The 18122-nt window shown below is 44.4% G+C and overlaps 1 protein-coding gene across 3 annotated transcripts; it reads right to left on the reverse strand.

Annotated features, from left to right (window-relative positions):
- Window positions 1–557: 557 nt before the first annotated feature.
- Window positions 558–16811, reverse strand: LOC112266509 (sterol 26-hydroxylase, mitochondrial). Of its 3 annotated transcripts, XM_024444042.2 has the most exons (9): window positions 16502–16809; window positions 11762–11952; window positions 8749–8948; window positions 8334–8531; window positions 7837–8000; window positions 4936–5102; window positions 1776–1857; window positions 1403–1609; window positions 560–1002 (listed from the first exon to the last, which is right to left on the reverse strand). In XM_024444042.2, the coding sequence occupies exons 1-9, from the start codon at window positions 16766–16768 to the stop codon at window positions 886–888; spliced, it is 1593 nt and encodes a 530-aa protein (XP_024299810.1). In that variant the 5' UTR covers window positions 16769–16809; the 3' UTR covers window positions 560–885. The 3 variants fall into 3 exon arrangements, 2 of the variants coding, with proteins under 2 accessions (XP_024299811.1, XP_024299810.1); XR_002955945.2 differs by lacking the exon at window positions 1776–1857 and having other exon boundaries at window positions 559–1002; window positions 16502–16810; XM_024444043.2 differs by lacking the exon at window positions 1776–1857 and having other exon boundaries at window positions 558–1609; window positions 16502–16811.
- Between the last annotated feature and the right edge of the window lie 1311 nt (window positions 16812–18122).

Consider the following 18122-nt stretch of genomic DNA (forward strand, 5'->3'; position numbering starts at 1 on the left):
TCCGGGGGTGTCCTCGGATGTGGCCACAGTGTCTCCTGACCCCTCCTGTCTCAGCCTCCAGTATTTATGCTGCAGTAGTTTATGTGTCGGGGGGCTAGGGTCAGTTTGTTATATCTGGAGTACCTCTCCTGTCCTATTCGGTGTCCTGTGTGAATCTAGGTGTGCGTTCTCTAATTCTCTCTCTCTCTCTCGGAGGACCTGAGCCCTAGGACCATGCCCCAGGACTACCTGACATGATGACTCCTTGCTGTCCCCAGTCCACCTGGCCGTGCTGCTGCTCCAGTTTCAACTGATCTGAGCCCTAGGACCATGCCCCAGGACTACCTGACATGATGACTCCTTGCTGTCCCCAGTCCACCTGACCGAGCTGCTGCTCCAGTTTCAACTGTTCTGCCTTATAATTATACGACCATGCTGGTCATTTATGAACATTTGAACATCTTGGCCATGTTCTGTTATAATCTCCACCCGGCACAGCCAGAAGAGGACTGGCCACCCCACATAGCCTGGTTCCTCTCTAGGTTTTGACCTTTCTAGGGAGTTTTTCCTAGCCACCGTGCTTCTTCACCTGCATTGCTTGCAAATATATTTGATTTGATTTGATTTACTGCTCCCCCTGAAAAATCAGCATAAAAAAATATATATATATATATTTAGAAAATGTTTTTTCACAAAAGTATAATACTGAGCCTTTAATAGTCCTGTATTAGCGGACCAATATAGCCATCTGTAGCACGAGCAAACTTTATTTTTCAGCATCGCCCCCCACCCAAACTACTTCCTGCGGCTATGTTTAAGGGGATCTAGGGGACTGGAGGTTACCACATCACAGCACAACACCAGACCCTCCTGTCAATCCCTTTCTATAACTCCCTGGCACCCTCCTCAGGCTCGGGGTAGGAAGCGCAGGTTGATGGGTTTGGACGGGATGAGCAGTGTTCTAGTCTTGGGCTCTGTGGTCGGGGCCCCATCCTCTGGCTGGATCTCATAATGCTGCATCAGCTGTAGCGGGGCGACAAGAGTTCAAGGTCAAGGGTTTAGTGTTAATGGGCCACCTGGTTGTCTGACGTCTCTCTAGCCAGAGAATCAGTTTACAACCATTAAATTAAGTATTTTATAATATCCCATGCCAAATTTTGGCAACTGGGGTAGTAAAAGCAGAATATTGCGCAGCTCATAAAAATGGGGTTTGTCACCCCTGTAGTAAGTGTTGCACACTTAAGTTCCCACACTCTCTCCGATTGCTTCTGGGGACTTACCATTAGCCAATCACCACAGATGATGGACAAAATCATCCAACAACAATCACCTTCAACCGTCTGGTAACATCATTTTGGCACTGATGGCATTTTATTACTCGATACTTCCTTGAAAATCTCAATTAAATACTTCTCTTATTCACCCTGGAGAGGGCAAAGTACATCTCTAGCTCTGCCACTCTCTTGCCCACACAGGCTCTCACGCCCACCCCGAAGGGTATAGAGCTGTAGGGGTGGTGTTGGTACGACTCTGGGTCCCCTCGCAGCCAACGCTCAGGCCTGAAACACTTTGCATCCACAAACTCCCCCTCGTCATGACTGGCAGCATAGTGACACAGATGGAACTGGGTCTGGGAGAGGGGAATAGGAAGAAGTAGATATATAGGAAGTAAAGAGAATGACAGAATTTAAGGGAAATTACATCACATCCTTCGGGGGATAAAAAAAAAATCGTAAGTATTGACAAAGGTGAAAGAGAGGAGTGTTTATCTTTCTCTCATCATCGCCTGCCCCTACCTTCTTTGGGAACCAGTAGTTGCCCACAACAACATCATTGTCTACGGTTAGACGGCCATTCCCTGGAACTACAGGGTACATCCTGCAGAGAGAACAGCTTCAGCAACATGGGAGCCTCTGTAGGACTGCCTTAAATAAACCTTTGTGTGGCACCTAAACACCAGAGAGAGTTGGCAATGGCAGGTTGTGATTCTGACCTAGATGCTGTTATTGAGCATTTGAATCATTAGAAAATTAAGGACACAAGGGAGAAATGGCTATGACCATATAGGAAGAGGTGAAGGGGGCCAATTTCTTTCTATAAGCCTGTCATTTAGGATTTCCATACTAGCTGGTGTCAGAGGAAGGCCCTAAAAATTGTCAAAGACTCCAGCCAGCCAAATCATCAACTGTTCTCTCTGCTACCGCACAGCCAACGGTACCGAAGCACTAAGTCTGGGAGCAAAAGGCTCCTGAACAGCTTCTAGTTAATAGTTAACCGTATACAGTTGAAGTTGGAAGTTTACATACACCTTAGCCAAATACATTTAAACTCAGTTTTTCACAATTCCTGACATTTAATCAGAGTAAAAATTCTGTGTCTTAGGTCAGTTAGGATCACCACTTTATTTTAAGAATGTGAAATGTCAGAATAATAGTAGAGAGAATGATTTATTACACCTTTTATTTCTTTCATCACATTCCCAGTGGGTCAGAAGTTTACATACACTCAATTAGTATTTGATAGCATTGCCTTTAAATTGTTTAACTTGGGTCAAATGTTTCAGGTAGCCTTCCACAAGCTTCCCACAATAAGTTGGGTGAATTTTGGTCCATTCCTCCTGATAGAGCTGGTGTAACCGAGTCAGGTTTGTAGGCCTCTTTGCTCGCACACGCTTTTTCAGTTCTGCCCACAAATTTTCTATAGGATTGAGGTCAGGGCTTTGTGATGGTCACTCCAATACCTTGCCTTTGTTGTCCTTAAGCCATTTTGCAACAACTTTGGAAGTATGCTTGGGGTCATTGTCCATTTGGAAGACCAATTTGCGACCAAGCTTTAACTTCCTGACTGATGTCTTGAGATGTTGCTTCAATATATCCACATACTTTCCCTCCCTCATGATGCCATCTATTTTGTGAAGCACCCCCACAACATGATGCTGCCAACCCCGAACTTCACAGGTGGGATGGTGTTCTTCTGCTCGCAAGCCTCCCCCTTTTTCCTCCAAACATAATGATGGTCATTATGGCCAAACAGTTCTATTTTTGTTTTATCAGACCAGAAGACATTTCTCCAAAAAGTACGATCTTTGACCCCATGTGCAGTTGCAAACCGTAGTCTGGCTTTTTTATGGAGGTTTTGGAGCAGTGGCTTCTTCCTTGCTGAGTGGCCTTTCAGGTTGTGTCGATATAGGACTCGTTTTACTGTGGATATATATACTTTTGTACCTGTTTCTTCCAGCATCTTCACAAGTTCCTTTGCTGTTGTTCTGGGATTGATTTGCACTTTTCGAACCAAAGTACGTTCATCTCTAGGAGACAGAACGTGTCTCCTTCCTGAGCGGTATGACGTCTGCGTGGTCCCATGCTGTTTATACTTGCGTACTATTGTTTGTACAGATGAACGTGGTACCTTCAGGTGTTTTGGTTCATCCTTGGGAGCAATTTCCAGACTTGTGGAGGTCTACATTTTTTTCCTGATGTCTTGGCTGATTTCTTTAGATTTTCCATGATGTCAAGTGAAAAGGCACTGAGTTTGAAGGTAGGCCCTGAAATACATCCACAGGTACACCTCCAATTGACTCAAATGATGTCAATTAGCCTATCAGAAGCTTCTAAAGCCATGACATAATTTTCTGGAATTTTCCAAGCTGTTTAAAGGCACAGTCAACTTAGTGCATGTAAACTTCTGACCCACTGGAATTGTGATACAGTGAATGATAAGTGAAATAATCTGTCTGTAAACAATTGTTGGAAAAATGACTTGTCATTCACAAAGTAGATGTCCAAACTGACTTGCCAAAACGATAGTTTGTTAACATGAAATGTGTGGAGTTTTAATGAATCCAACATATTTGTATGTAAACTTCCGACTTCAACTGTAGGTACCTGAACTATCTGCATTGACCCTTTTTACACTCTTTTGACACATACTTAAACTAACACATACACACACTTGTTATGGGATTTTTATGAATAATGACTAAAGGATGTATACATTTAACGTAGAACTATAACTAAACAGAATACTACTGTCACTGTATGAATGTATGAATCTTATTATAATCATAACACTGAATATAATGTGTGTGGTTTTAGTTCTGAATTAGAACAAAGACTTTCTGTTCCTTGTTAGAAACTAATGGAGCTATCGTCAGACCGGCTGGAATACTGTGTTCCTTACAGGACATTCTGTCCCCATCCAGGGAGGGGAGAGCCCTTGGGCTTGTATTATTGTTTAACAAGTGGCAGACAATGTGAGACGGCTTGTGAACTATATTGGTTAATGAACACGAGAACTAAATTCTCTTGACACACTCAACCACAGGTAACACAGGCACACATTTGCCACACACACACACACATCCACACTCATCACATACACTGCTGCTTCTGTCTATTATCTATCCTATCGCCTAGTCACTTTACCCCTACCAATATGTGCATATCTACCTCAATTACCTCATATATCGGCACATCGACTTAGTATTGATACCTCGTGTATATAGCCAAGTAAACATGACTTATTGTGTATTTATTCCTTGTGTTAATGTTTCTTATTTCTTATTAGAAATATATATATTGTATTCTGCATTGTTGGGAAGGACCCGTAAGCATTTCACTGTTAGTTTACACCTGTTCTGTACAACATTTGAACACACCGTCCAGGTTATATAAGGACACTGCCGCCCCCCCTTATATACACTGTCCAAAAAGCATGTCCCATACCTTGACCCTCTGCACTCACTTATCAGTCATTATCATCATCAGTATAATTAGGGAAAGGGAAATGCAAGCACACAATCTCTCTTTGACCAGGCATGCTCAAAACAAGAGGCCAGTTGCAGGTTGCTGTTCTTGGTGCGCGCGTGTGTGTGTGTGTGTGTGTGTGTGTTCACCTCAGAACCTGGATGTGTGTACGTGTACATGCACCCGTGCCTACGTGTGTGTGTGTGTTCACCTCAGAGTCTCCTTGATGACAGCCTTCAGGTAGGGCATCCTGCTCAGGTCCTCTGATCTGGGCTGCTGTCTTCCCGGACACACGGACATGATCTCACGGTACAGCCTGTCCTGAGACGCGGCGTCGCGGGCCAACTGGTACAATGCCCACGACAAGGTGTTGGACGTCTGAGGCGAAAGGAGAAGGACGATAGAAAGAAAGAGGGGTTTACTTAGGGTGAAGTGATATGATATATACGGAACAAAAATATAAAAAACACAACATGTAAAGTGTTGGTCCCATGTTTCATGAACTGAAATAAAAGATCCCAGAAATTGTCCACTCACAAAAAGCTTATTTCTCTCAAATGTTGTGCACAATTGTTAGTGAGCATTTCTCCTTTGCCGAGATAATCCATACACCTGACAAGTGTGGCACATCAAGAAGCCGATTAAAGGCCTCCCGGGTGGCGCAGTGTTCTAGGGCACTGCATCGCAGTGCTAGCTGTGCCACCAGACGCACAATTGGCCTAGCGTCATCTGGGTTAGGGAGGGTTTGACCGGCAGGGATATCCTTGTCTCATCGCGCACTAGCGACTCCTGCACGCTAACCAGGTCGCCAGGTGCACGGTGTTTCCTCCGACACATAGGTGCGGCTGGCTTCCGGATTGGATGCACGCTGTGTTAAGAAGCGGTGCGGCTTGGTTGGGTTGTGTTTTGGAGGACGCATGGCTTTCGACCTTCATCTCTCACGGGCCCGGGGAGACAAGGGGGTAAAATAAAATAAAAAAAGAAGCCGATTAAAAAGCATGACCATTACACAGGTGCACCTTTTCTAAAATGTGCAGTTTTGTCACACTGCCACAGATGTCTCAATTTTTGAAGGAGCGTGCAATTGGTATGCTGATAGCAGGAATGTCCACCAGAGCTGTAGCCAGAGAATTGAATGTTCATTACTCTACCATAAGCCACCTCCAATGTTGTTTTAGAGATTTTGTCAGTACTTCCAACCGGCCTCCAAACCGCAGACCACGTGTATGGCATCGTGTGGGCAAGCGGTTTGATGATGTCGACATTGTAAACAGAGTGCCCCATGGTGGCGGTGGGGTTATGGTATGGGCAGGCATAAGCTACGGACAACGAACCAATTGCATTTTAGCAATGGCAATTTGAAATCCCAGAGATACCGTGATGAGATCCTGAGGTCCATTGTCGTGCCATCCATCCGCTGCCATCACCTCATGTTTCAGCATGATAATGCACTGCCCCATATCGCAAGGATCTGTACACAATTCCCGGGAGCTGAAAATGTCCCAGTTCTTCCATGGCTTGCATACTCACCAGACATGTTACCCATTTGAGCATGTTTGGGATAATCTGGATCGACGTGTACGACAGCGTGTTCCAGTTCCGCCCATATCCAGCAAATTTTCACAGCCATTGAAGAAGAGTAAGATGCCACAACCAATAGCCTGATCGACTCTATGTGAAAGAGATGTCGCGCTGCATGAGGCAAATGGTGGTCACACCAGATACTGACTGGTTTTCTGATACATGCCCCAGCTTTTCTCTCATTTTATTATTATTTTTACCCCAATTGGTAGTTGCAGTCTTGTCCCATCGCTGCAATTCCCATACGGACTCGGGTGAGGTGAAGGCCGAGAGCCACGCGTCCTCCGAAACACGACCCTGCCAAGCCGCACTGCTTCTTGACACACTGCTCGCTTAACCCGGAAACCAGCCGCACCAATGTGTCAGAGGAAACACCGTACAACTGGCGACCGTGTCAGAGTACATGCGCCCTCCCCTAACCCGGATGACGCGGGGACAATTATGCGTCGCCTCATGGGTCTCCCAGTCGCGGCCGGCTGCGACACAGTCCGGGATCGAACCTGGATCTGTAGTGACGCCTCAAGCACCGCAGTGCCTTAGACCACTGTGCCACTCGGCAGGCCCTACTTTTTCTTTTAAGGTATCTGTGACCAACAGATGCATATCTGTGTTCCCAGTCATGTGAAATCCATTGGTTAGGGCCTAATTAATACATTTCAATTGACTCATTTCCTTAAATGAACTGTAACTTAGTAAAATCTTGAAATTGTTGCGTTTACATTTTTGTTCAGTATACTTTATTGTCCCTGCGGGTAAATTTGACTTGGACAATTAAAATGCTGATGTTTTTAAAAAAAGTAAAAAAAGGTTGAGAGAGTGGTGGAGGCTGTATCAGAGACAAGTTATCAAGTGATCATCAACATTTATTGATATCAATTCATCATTAAAGCAGCTGAGGAAATGACTTTGGAACATTAGATCCTTTCAAGTGACATCTAGTCATTGAATAAAAGTGAAAACACTGATTTCCAGTGAGCAAAACACATTTTTATCTTGATGACGTTACATAAAAAGGTGGAATAAATAGAGCGAGGCTTGCGTTTTACTCTGCAACAGATCCCAGATAGCAGCAAGTGGCTCTTGACAAAGACAAGCCCAGACTGCACCAGGGAATGCAGTCAGGCAGGTCCTGCTGTGTTTGTATGGTTACTGTGTGTATGTCTGTGGTTACATGCGTTTGTGTACGACTACATTTTGTACCCACTAAAAAAAAATTAAAAAGTTACACTGCAAATACATATGTCAACAAACTAAAGGAAATGGTCTCAGTATTTATGGCCTGGGCAGAATCATGTAATCTTAAAGCCAAAATACACCTCCACCCATTCCCTAGGACGTGTCCAGTAGTCACAAAACAGAAGAAAACATTGAAATATAGAGGAAATAATAGCATTTTGCCAATGAGAAATTCACATGTTCATTTTCTGTTTCAAAAGGTTTGTTTACGGTGTACCCTACTGAACATGAACCTGCTGTTGTGTATGGCACCACCCTCCTCTCTGTATGACCTCCCATGACCCTCTCCTCTCACCGTGTCCACTCCGCCCAGCAACAGCTCTGTGATGCTGATGTACACCTCTCCCAGGGTCAGTTTATCACAGGACAGCAGGTAGGTGAGATACATCCCGTCCAACTTCTTCCCAGCAAGCACCTGGGCATCCATCTGCGCCAACTTATGGTCAATCAGACCCTGAGCTGAGGGTTTATGTAGAAATACATTGAACACACACGTTCATGCAGGGGACGCACACAAACACACACAAAATGAGTCTCAATAGTGAACATAGCTCAACAGTTAGTCTCCCTAGGCAGACGGACTGCCTCCCACATTCACAAAGTTCCCACATAGGTCTGCGATTTCCGACACTTCTCAACGGTGCTTAGCGGCTGACGTGCAATTGACAGGGCAATAGAAACAACCATATGTGCATTGTGGAGGTCGAACCTACCATGTCTACTTTCCACCTACACATTTAAGTCCGCTTGTCGCTCAATAGAAGGAGCCCCTGACATTATTTGCAAACATACCTACATTCACCAGGTCGTCCCAGGCTTGGATAAATCGTTTCCAGAAGGGCAAGACGTTGCGTGTCCAGAGCGGGAGGAAGAGGACGGTCTCAGACAGGGTTAGCATGTCGTTGGCTGCAGCGATGAACTTCAGCGTGTCCTTAGGGATCTCCTCCTGCAGACAACCCAGCCGCGTCTCAAACAGGATGGAAGAGATCCCTGCAGGGACGGAGAGAACACAGTGAACAATGAGGACTACACAGAGCTGGTGGGATTCTAGGTATCCGAGATGCCATCTCCTGCCGTTGTGCCCCTGAGCAAGGCACCTAAGCTGCTCTATAGGCACTGTGGCAGACCCTGGCTTCCAACCCCACTGGGTGTGTGTGTGTTTCTGAAGGGGCATAAAAAAATACTGAATGAACCAATGGTATCACACCTTCAAAGCCAAACTTGTAGAGCTCTGCGGTGAGGTCTGGTACGGTGGTGTGGTCCTGGCTGCGGAGGCGGAGCCTCTCAATACGCTGTAGCAGGTCCCCTACCACCTGGTGGATGACAGGCGCGTACGCAGACACCTCCGCTAGCTTCAGCATCTTTGGATTCAGGACACTACGGATACGGTACCACTGTAGGCCTTTACTGTAGGAGAGGAGAGGAGACAGACAGTGAATCTACAGTAGATATTCAGAATAAAGGGGTGGAGGTATATCTACAGGTCACGGCCAAACTAAAGAGAAAACTTCAGTAACGAGGGATACAAAGTATATTGAAAGCAGCTGCTTTCACACAGGTGTGGTTCCTGAGTTAATTAAGCGGTGAACATCCCATCATGCTTCGGGTCATGTCTAAAAATGCCCAGTTGCCTATTATTTTGGCTACCGTGGCTAGAAGAAGAGATCTCAGTGACTTTTGAAATTGAAATTCTCAATGGGGCAAAGTGGGTTTAAAGTGTGTATGTCAGTCACTAGATCTCAACCCAATTGAACACTTATGGAAGATTAGAGAGCGGCGTCTGAGACAGCTCTTTCCAGCACCATCAACAAAACGATTACATTCTCATGGAATAATGGTGTCAGATCCCTCCAATAGAGTTCCAGGCACTTATAGAATCTATGCGAAGGCGCATTCAGGCTTTTCTGACGACTAGCGGTGGCCCAATGCCCCATGTAAGACGCTATGTTGGCGTTTCCTTTATTTTGCCAGTTACCTGTAGGTTAGATGGATAATGTTGAGTTGGAGGAACTACTGAAACAAGTTTACCTGTAGGACCATGGTTTCCTCAAACCAGACCAACATTGCTTTTACCCAAGGCAATGATTTATTACCAATAACAGTCGTAGTGTATCTTTGAAGCATAGGGTGTAAGCAATGTTCCCTCTATGCTACGCACCTCCTCCAGGACTGGCGCGCAGAAGAAATGCCATGCAGAGACCTAACTTTCTTGAGTTCGCCACATTAGTTTGCACTATATAGATTAACGTTTTTTTTCTGTGATCGTATCAAAATTATGAACTGGGTGGTTCGAGCCCTGAATGCTGATTTTTCTGACAGGCTGTATCTAGCCACTCCATGTTGTGTCGTGCATAGGATCATCCCTTAGCTGTGGTATATTGGCCATATACCACAACCCGAGGTGCCTTATTACTTAAATATACAGTGCCTTGCAAAAGTATTCACCCCCTTGGCATTTTTCCTATTTTCTTTGCATTACAACCCTTTGCTATGAAGCCCCTAAATAAAATATGGTGCACCAATTACCTTCAGAAGACACATAATAAATTAAATAAAGTCCACCTGAGTGCAATCTAAGTGTCACATGATCTCAGTATGTATACACACACGCACACACACACACACACACACACACACACACACACACACACACACACACACACACGTGTTCTGAAAGGCCCCAGCAACACCACGAAGCAAGGGGCACCACCAAGCAAGCGGCACCACGAAGACCAAGGAGCTCTCCAAACAGGTCAGGGACAAAGTTGTGGAGAAGTACAGATCAGGGTTGGGTTCTAAAAAAATATCAGAAACTTTGAACATCCCTCAGAGAACCATTTAAATCCATTATTTAAACAATGGAAATAATATGGCACCTCAACAAACCTGCAAAGAGAGGGCCGCCCACCAAAACTCACGGACCAGGCAAGCAGGGCATTAATCAGAGAGGCAACAAAGAGACTAAGGATAGCCCCAAAGGAGCTGCAAAGCTCCACAGCAGAGATTGGAGTATCTGTCCATAGGACCACTTTAAGCCGTACACTCCACAGAGCTGGACTTTACGGAAGAGTGGCCAGAAAAAAGCCATTGCTGAAAGAAAAAAATAAGCAAACATGTTTGGTGTTCACCAAAAGGTATGTGGGAGACTCCCCAAACATATGGAAGAAGGTACTCTGGTCAGATGAGACAAAAATGGACACACAGTATTAGAGAGAGGGTAAGCTTTCACAGAGGACAAAGGAAATACTTCCACCTCACAGAACTTGAGGTTGGAACAAATTTCATGTTCCAGAGAAAGTGTAAAAGATCGGTGAAGAATCCAGCTACAAACTGGTGCGTTTGTCACAACTTGGGAATCTCAAGAGAGGCGGTGTGGCCACATTACCATAACGCTGTTTATATAATAATGAGTGAGCGTTCATGTGTAAAGGATTAGCATTTTAATGGTTATAATTAACTCTGTAGTGACTTCTTAGTCGACCCCCCCATTTCCCCTTTGTCTAACAAGCCGCCATGCCGGTTCATTTCTGTGAATTACTTAGTTAGTAATAAATCAATTATTTAAGACAATTGATGTATGGATGACTCATAGTGAAGACTGGGTTCGTGCAGATAACCAACAATTTACGACGTTTGGAATGAGACTAACGTGAGGTAAAATAAATAATTCATTCATTCGAAGACTAATTGATCAGATAAAATATCTGAAAAGTTATTTTAGGACATGATAACTTTGTAATCTGAATATTTTTCCTTGGTGCCCCGATTTCATATTTAATGAATTACGTGATTATTCAGTTGATCGCATAGTAACTAATTACAGAGAATATTTGATAAAAACTATCAGTCTTCAGTTAATGATAGTAAAGACACGACACTACTGTAAGCTATATCACAGAAATCCAAAGCTATTTCCACGTGAAAATGTTATGGGATTTGTTCCATTGGTTTTATTGGTACAGTAGACCTACATTACGCTCAAATAGCCACAATAACCTATTGGCTACTGTCTAAAACTGTAATGGTACAGCCGCAGGGTTTACTGTAAACGTGCGGGGGAAGTTGCACAAAATTCTCACATGAAAGTTTCCGCTCACAAGAACTAAAATGTCCTCAGTGCCCCAACATTTTTTGAGGGAACAGTGGGTGTAAGTATTATCCATACCCTTTCCTACACCCAATCTAGGAATAGTCCTTGATGTGGTTCATCGGCCACTCACTCCACATGGAGTCCATAGGCCTGTCCCCTCATATCGCGGTACTCCTTCCAGTGTGGCAGCTCTGTCCGGACTGGGTAGCGGCCCTCCTGACGGATCACCTGGGATATAAGCTCTGGAGACGCCACGTTCACCACATCAAACGGGCCGAACCGCGAGCGCCAGATGGGCCCGTACAGTTTCTTGTGTTCAACCTGGGTTGGGGGAAAAGAGAAGATATTTGATTCTGGAAATGTACACCAACTTGACCCAACTGTGGGAAGCATTGGAGTCGATATGGGCCAGCATCCTCGTAGAATGCTTTTGACACCTTATAGTCTATCCCCGAACAAATTGAGGCTGTTTTGAGGGAAGAAGGTGGTGGACTCAATATTAGGAAGGTCCTCCTAATGTTTTGTTCAGTGTATATAAACTACTTATTAACCTAATTAGTCAAATCAACCATGAAGCCAGGTGCATAACTTGGGGGGGGTCATGATCTCACAAATATCAGAGCCAATTTGACCCCCTCAATAATATGCTATGATAAATTTGATGGATGTGAAATGATTTAACCACCATATATACTGGCTTTCACAGTACTACTCAATTCCAAATGTTATGATTGGATCACCCTGCTGCCAATTATGCTTTCGGTTTGGTCCAGCCCATGGTTTGTGAAGGGATAAAAAAAGTTGTACAAGGCTTGAAAACCCTTCATTCTGTGAGCTAACGTTTAACAAACAAATAAGTACAGTTATATTTAACATGGTAAATTCATAAGTGCAAATGAGAATTATAGAAAAGGATATTTTTCAAATAGAGAAGGTTTCTTATGCAAAGTGACATCTCGCATGTGAGCCCTATTTCTCATAATGACTGATAATTTGTAACGGTTATATTAGACTCAACTATGTAAGTTCAAGACAGCATTATGCCCTTTTGAAAGAACTGGTTTCTAGTAGGCTATACAGTTAGAGAAGGGTTGTTTCTCTGAACCTCAGGCAGCAGGCTCAAGCCTGTCAGAGGCAGTCTTGCCTGACTTTAGAAAATAATTTGAAGGCCAGCATTGTGTGTGGGGGGGAGCACTCATGTTTATACAACCCAATAATCACCCTGAGAATACTTCCAGAACCACCTTGATCTTTTATTTCAATTAAGAATATCTACAAAATAAATTGGCCTACCCTAGTCTATATTGATATAGATACAGTACATGTGACATAGCACAGCAGTAAACTGGTCTATTTCATCATTATTATTTTCTTCTTCTTGATTTCAATAGTTAAGGGAAACCAGGTACTGGTGTTTGTGCTTTTTCTTGATGAGTACAGGGTATTCTTATACCATATTTTTGTATAACAATAGTATACATACATTCAATTGGTAGAGGTGAGACTGAAAAAGGGCGCACCGGTTGAGAGTGCTGCAGTTATCAATTGTGATCATGGTCACAGCTCTATTGCAAATGTATCATTCTAAACATTTTCATTGTGGACTTTTCCCTGAAATTAGATGTTGGCCTATCAGGGGGCTATAGGCTACCTGCATGTAGCTCAGCAAACCATGTCAAAATTGAATTGAAACCCAGATTTTAGTCAGTAGCCTATGCCTATTGAAATAAGTACATCTCGCAAATAGGCCATTTATAACAGTTTGTATTCTTTACATCTGCCACAAAATAACGTCAGACCATGTACCACGGGAATGACCCAAAAATATACACTGCTCAAAAAAATAAAGGGAACACTAAAATAACACATCCTAGATCTGAATGAATGAAATATTCTTATTAAATACTTTTTTCTTTACATAGTTGAATGTGCTGACAACAAAATCACACAAAAAGTATCAATGGAAATCAAATTTATCAACCCATGGGGGTCTGGATTTGGAGTCACACTCAAAATTAAAGTGGAAAACCACACTACAGGCTAATCCAACTTTGATGTAATGTCCTTAAAACAAGTCAAAATGAGGCTCAGTAGTGTGTGGCCTCCACGTGTCTGTATGACCTCCCTACAACGCCTGGGCATGCTCCTGATGAGGTGGCGGATGGTCTCCTGAGGGATCTCCTCCCAGACCTGGACTAAAGCATCCGCCAACACCTGGACAGTCTGTGGTGCAACGTAGCGTTGGTGGATGGAGCGAGACATGATGTCCCAGATGTGCTCAATTGGATTCAGGTCTGGGGAACGGGCAGGCCAGTCCATAGCATCAATGCCTTCCTCTTGCAGGAACTGCTGACACACTCCAGCAACATGAGGTCTAGCATTGTCTTGCATTAGGAGGAACCCAGGGCCAACCGCACCAGCATATGGTCTCACAAGGGGTCTGAGGATCTCATCTCGGTACCTAATGGCAGTCAGGCTACCTCTGGCGAGCACATGGAGGGCTGTGCGGCCCCCCAAAGAAATGCCACCCCACACCACGACTGACCCACCGCCAAACCGGTCATGCTGGAGGATGTTGCAGGCAGCAGAACGTTCTCCACAGCGTCTCCAGACTCTGTCACGTCTGTCACGTGCTCAGTGTGAACCTGCTTTCATCTGTGAAGAGCACAGGGCGCCAGTGGCGAATTTGCCAATCGTGGTGTTCTCTGGCAAATGCCAAACGTCCTGCACGGTGTTGGCCTGTAAGCACAACCCCCACCTGTGGACATCGGGCCCTCATACCACCCTCATGGAGTCCGTTTCTGACCGTTTGAGCAGACACATGCACATTTGTGGCCTGCTGAAGGTCATTTTGCAGGGCTCTTACAGTGCTCCTCCTTGCACAAAGGCGGAGGTAGCGGACCTGCTGCTGGGTTGTTGCCCTCCTACGGCCTCCTCTGCGTCTCCTGATGTACTGGCCTGTCTCCTGGTAGCGCTCTGGACACTACGCTGACAGACACAGCAAAGCTTCTTGCCACAGCTCGCATTGATGTGCCATCCTGGATGAGCTGCACTACCTGAGCCACTTGTGTGGGTTGTAGACTCCGTCTCATGCTACCACTAGAGTGAAAGCACCGCCAGCATTCAAAAGTGACCAAAACATCAGCCAGGAAGCATAGGAACTGAGAAGTGGTCTGTGGTACCACCTGCAGAACCACTCCTTTATTGGGGGTGTCTTGCTAAATGCCTAAAATTTCCACCTGTTGTCTATTCCATTTGCACAACAGCATGTGAAATCTATTGTCAATCAGTGTTGCTTCCTAAGTGGACAGTTTGATTTCACAGAAGTGTGATTGACTTGGAGTTACATTGTGTTGTTTAAGTGTTCCCTTTATTTTTTTGAGCAGTGTATAATTAATTATAAGTGTTCTAATTACGTTGGTAACCAGTTTATAATTGCAATAAGGCACCTCAGGGTTTTGTGGTATATACACCACACCTCGGGCTTTGTGTGATACACTATAGCCCGTTACCATATCATATGTGATGGAATATTATTTGCTGTTGGCTTGTGTGGGTGTATGTGTTATGCAACATAGCTGACTTGAGACATTGTTAACAGTTTCAGGGCCATGGGCCTTTCTCATGATGGAAAAATACAGAATAACATGAAGACAGGAACTGTGCAATGAGTTGGAGGGGCACATTCAGAACGTAGTGTTGCGAGAACAAACGGTATTTTAGATAACAGGAGCCAGGTGCCTGATAACTGTATATTCTGCACAACTACAACGACTGACCGCTGGAGCGCCTGGTGCGGGGAGCAGCTCTGTGCCAACAATCAACGATAGGCTGGGTGAGTCTAAACCACGCCCAGTCTCTACTCTGACAGGCCCGCTGGGAAGCAGGAACTACTTCTGTCAAGAGTATATTATAATATCTTTGTCAGGAACAAGTCAGTTCTCTATTTGCCATGCGAGGTGAGAAAGAGAGCCCATATATACGAAAATTGCATTTACCACTTATTACTTAGCTAATAAAAAATACATAGCATTAAATCGGTGACTCAGTGTCATACTTAACCTGATACCAGATTCGATCAGCGCAACCCTTTACATTTGGTTAATCATAGCTGTCGTCAAAACAAGTTACATCGACATTCATTGATGGAAAATGATCTGGATAGTTTAATAAGTGACTTAACTTTTCTCTTGCGAAATATTCTTAAAATTCACATTCATTATAATTGTGATGGAAAATCGAATTTAGCTTCTTAGTCTACATCGTTAAAAATGACGTCGATATCAAATCAAATCAAATCAAATCAAATGTTATTTGTCACATACACATGGTTAGCAGATGTTAATGCGAGTGTAGCGAAATGCTTGTGCTTCTAGTTCCGACAATGCAGTAATAACGAGCAAGTAATCTAACTAACAATTCCAAAAAAAACTACTGTCATACACAGTGTAAGGGGATAAAGAATATGTACATAAGGATATATGAATGAGTGATGGTACAGAGCAGCATAGGCAAGATACAGTAGATGATATCGAGTACAGTATATACATATGAGATAAGTATGTAAACCAAGTGGCATAGTTAAAGTGGCTAGTGATACATGTATTACATAAGGATGCAGTCGATGATATAGAGTACAGTATCAACGTATGCATATGAGATGAACAATGTAGGGTAAGTAACATTATATAAGGTAGCATTGTTTAAAGTGGCTAGCGATACATTTACATCATTTCCCATCAATCAATTCCCATGATTCCATAATTATTCTGCTTGGTATGCATAATTCGCTCGATAACGTGCACTCACTACACGTAGGCAGTTAGCCATACAGAAGGAATTAAGCGAGGCACTGTGGGATTCATTTTACCTGCATCGCATGGCTCTTATCTGCATATCCCTTCACGAACAGCCAATACACCGTCGTGGCCAAACTAGGTCCACGTAGATCGTCTATTGTTTTGTACTTCCCCGGAGTTGTTTCTATCGTTGTCAGCCAATTTTGTCCTACGTGTCTGCTGGCTCCGGATTTGAACCTCCGACCACCAGTAACAAAGCCGTCCTGCGCCACTGACATTGTCTGGCGGTGGTGAACTGTGAGTCGGAGCGTCCTGGTCACCGCAGAAAGGCTACACATGTTGAGTGGAGCGCGTAAAGGCGCAATCTGCCACCTGTGGCTTTTTAGTACAGTTTGCCCTGTGGCATATTGGGACTCGCCCATAAGTTTCACATTTCAACATCACATGCACAAACATAGTGAAATGCCTTTATTGCAAGCTCTAACCACAACAATGCAGTTATCAAGAACTATGTAATACTAAAAATAAGGTAGAATCGAAACACGAGATATTAAAAGAACACGATAAAACAAGCATAATACAATATATGCAGGTTCAGTTCCAGTACCATATTTATAAATGTGTAGGGATATTGGCCCTATAGAGCTAGATATATATATAGGGGTAAACTGACAAGGCGTCAGGATATATGATAAACAGAGTAGCAGCAGGGTATATGATGATGTGAGTGGGGGTGTGTGTAGAGTCCATATAAATGTATGTGCATGTGTGTTTGTGAGCAAATGATGGAGTGAGTGTTTGTGTGCAGTAGTGTGCATAGAGAGAGTGTCGAAAAATAAGAATCAAATACAAAAAGGTCAACTCAGTCCGTTTAGCCATTTTGTTAGCTATTTAGTTAGCAATCTAATGGCATGGGAATAGAAGCTGTTCAGGAGCCTGTTGGTGTCAGACATTATGTACTGGTACCGCTTGCCGTGTGGTAGCAGAGAAAATAAATAGTCTATGGCTTGGGTGGTTGGGGTCTTTAATGATTTTCCGGGCCTTCCTTTCACACCACCTGATATAGAGGTCCTGGATGGCAGGGAGCTCAGCCCCAGTGATGTACTAGGCTGTCCGCACCACCCTCTGTAGCGCCATGCAATCGAGGGTGGTGCTATTGGCATACCAAGCAGTGATGCAGCCAGTCAAGATGCTCTCAGTGTTATAGCTGTAGAACTTTGAGGATTAGAGTGTCCATGACAAACCTTCTCAACTTGAGGGGCAAGAGGCACTGATGTGCCTTCTTCACAACTGTGCGCGGACCATTTTAAGTTCTTAAGTGTTTTGGACACTGATGAACTTCAAGCTCCTGACCCGCTCCACTGCAGTCCCTGCGATGTGGATGGGAGCGTGCTCATCCCCCTCAGTGTCCCGTAGTCCACGATCAGGTCCTTGGTCTTAGTGACAGTTGTTGTTCCGGCGCCACACTGCCAGGTCTCTGACCTCCTCCTTGTAGGCCGCCTCATTGTCGCCAGTGATCAGGCTTACCCCCGTTGTGTCATCAGCAAACTTGGTGTTCGAGTCGTGCATGGCCACGGTCGTGGGTGAACAAGGAGTACAGGAGGGGATAAAGCACAAACCTCTGTGGGCCCCCCCGGTGTTGAGGGTCAGCGTGGTGGAGGTGATGCCTACCCTCACCACCTGGGTTCGGCC

The sequence above is a fragment of the Oncorhynchus tshawytscha genome, linkage group LG14 (genome assembly GCF_018296145.1).
Source record: "Oncorhynchus tshawytscha isolate Ot180627B linkage group LG14, Otsh_v2.0, whole genome shotgun sequence".
In the NCBI taxonomy this organism is placed as follows: Eukaryota; Metazoa; Chordata; class Actinopteri; order Salmoniformes; family Salmonidae; genus Oncorhynchus; species Oncorhynchus tshawytscha.

Coding starts and splice junctions, on each gene's coding strand:
- LOC112266509 (XM_024444042.2), bottom strand. CDS start 16,768: ATGTGTAGCCTTTCTGCGGTGACCAGGACGCTCCGACTCACAGTTCAC. Junction 11,953..16,501: donor ATAAGAGCCATGCGATGCAG/GTAAAATGAATC, acceptor CCCCCAACCCAG/GTTGAACACAAGAAACTGTA. Junction 5,103..7,836: donor TGCTGGGCGGAGTGGACACG/GTGAGAGGAGAG, acceptor CTTTCGCCTCAG/ACGTCCAACACCTTGTCGTG.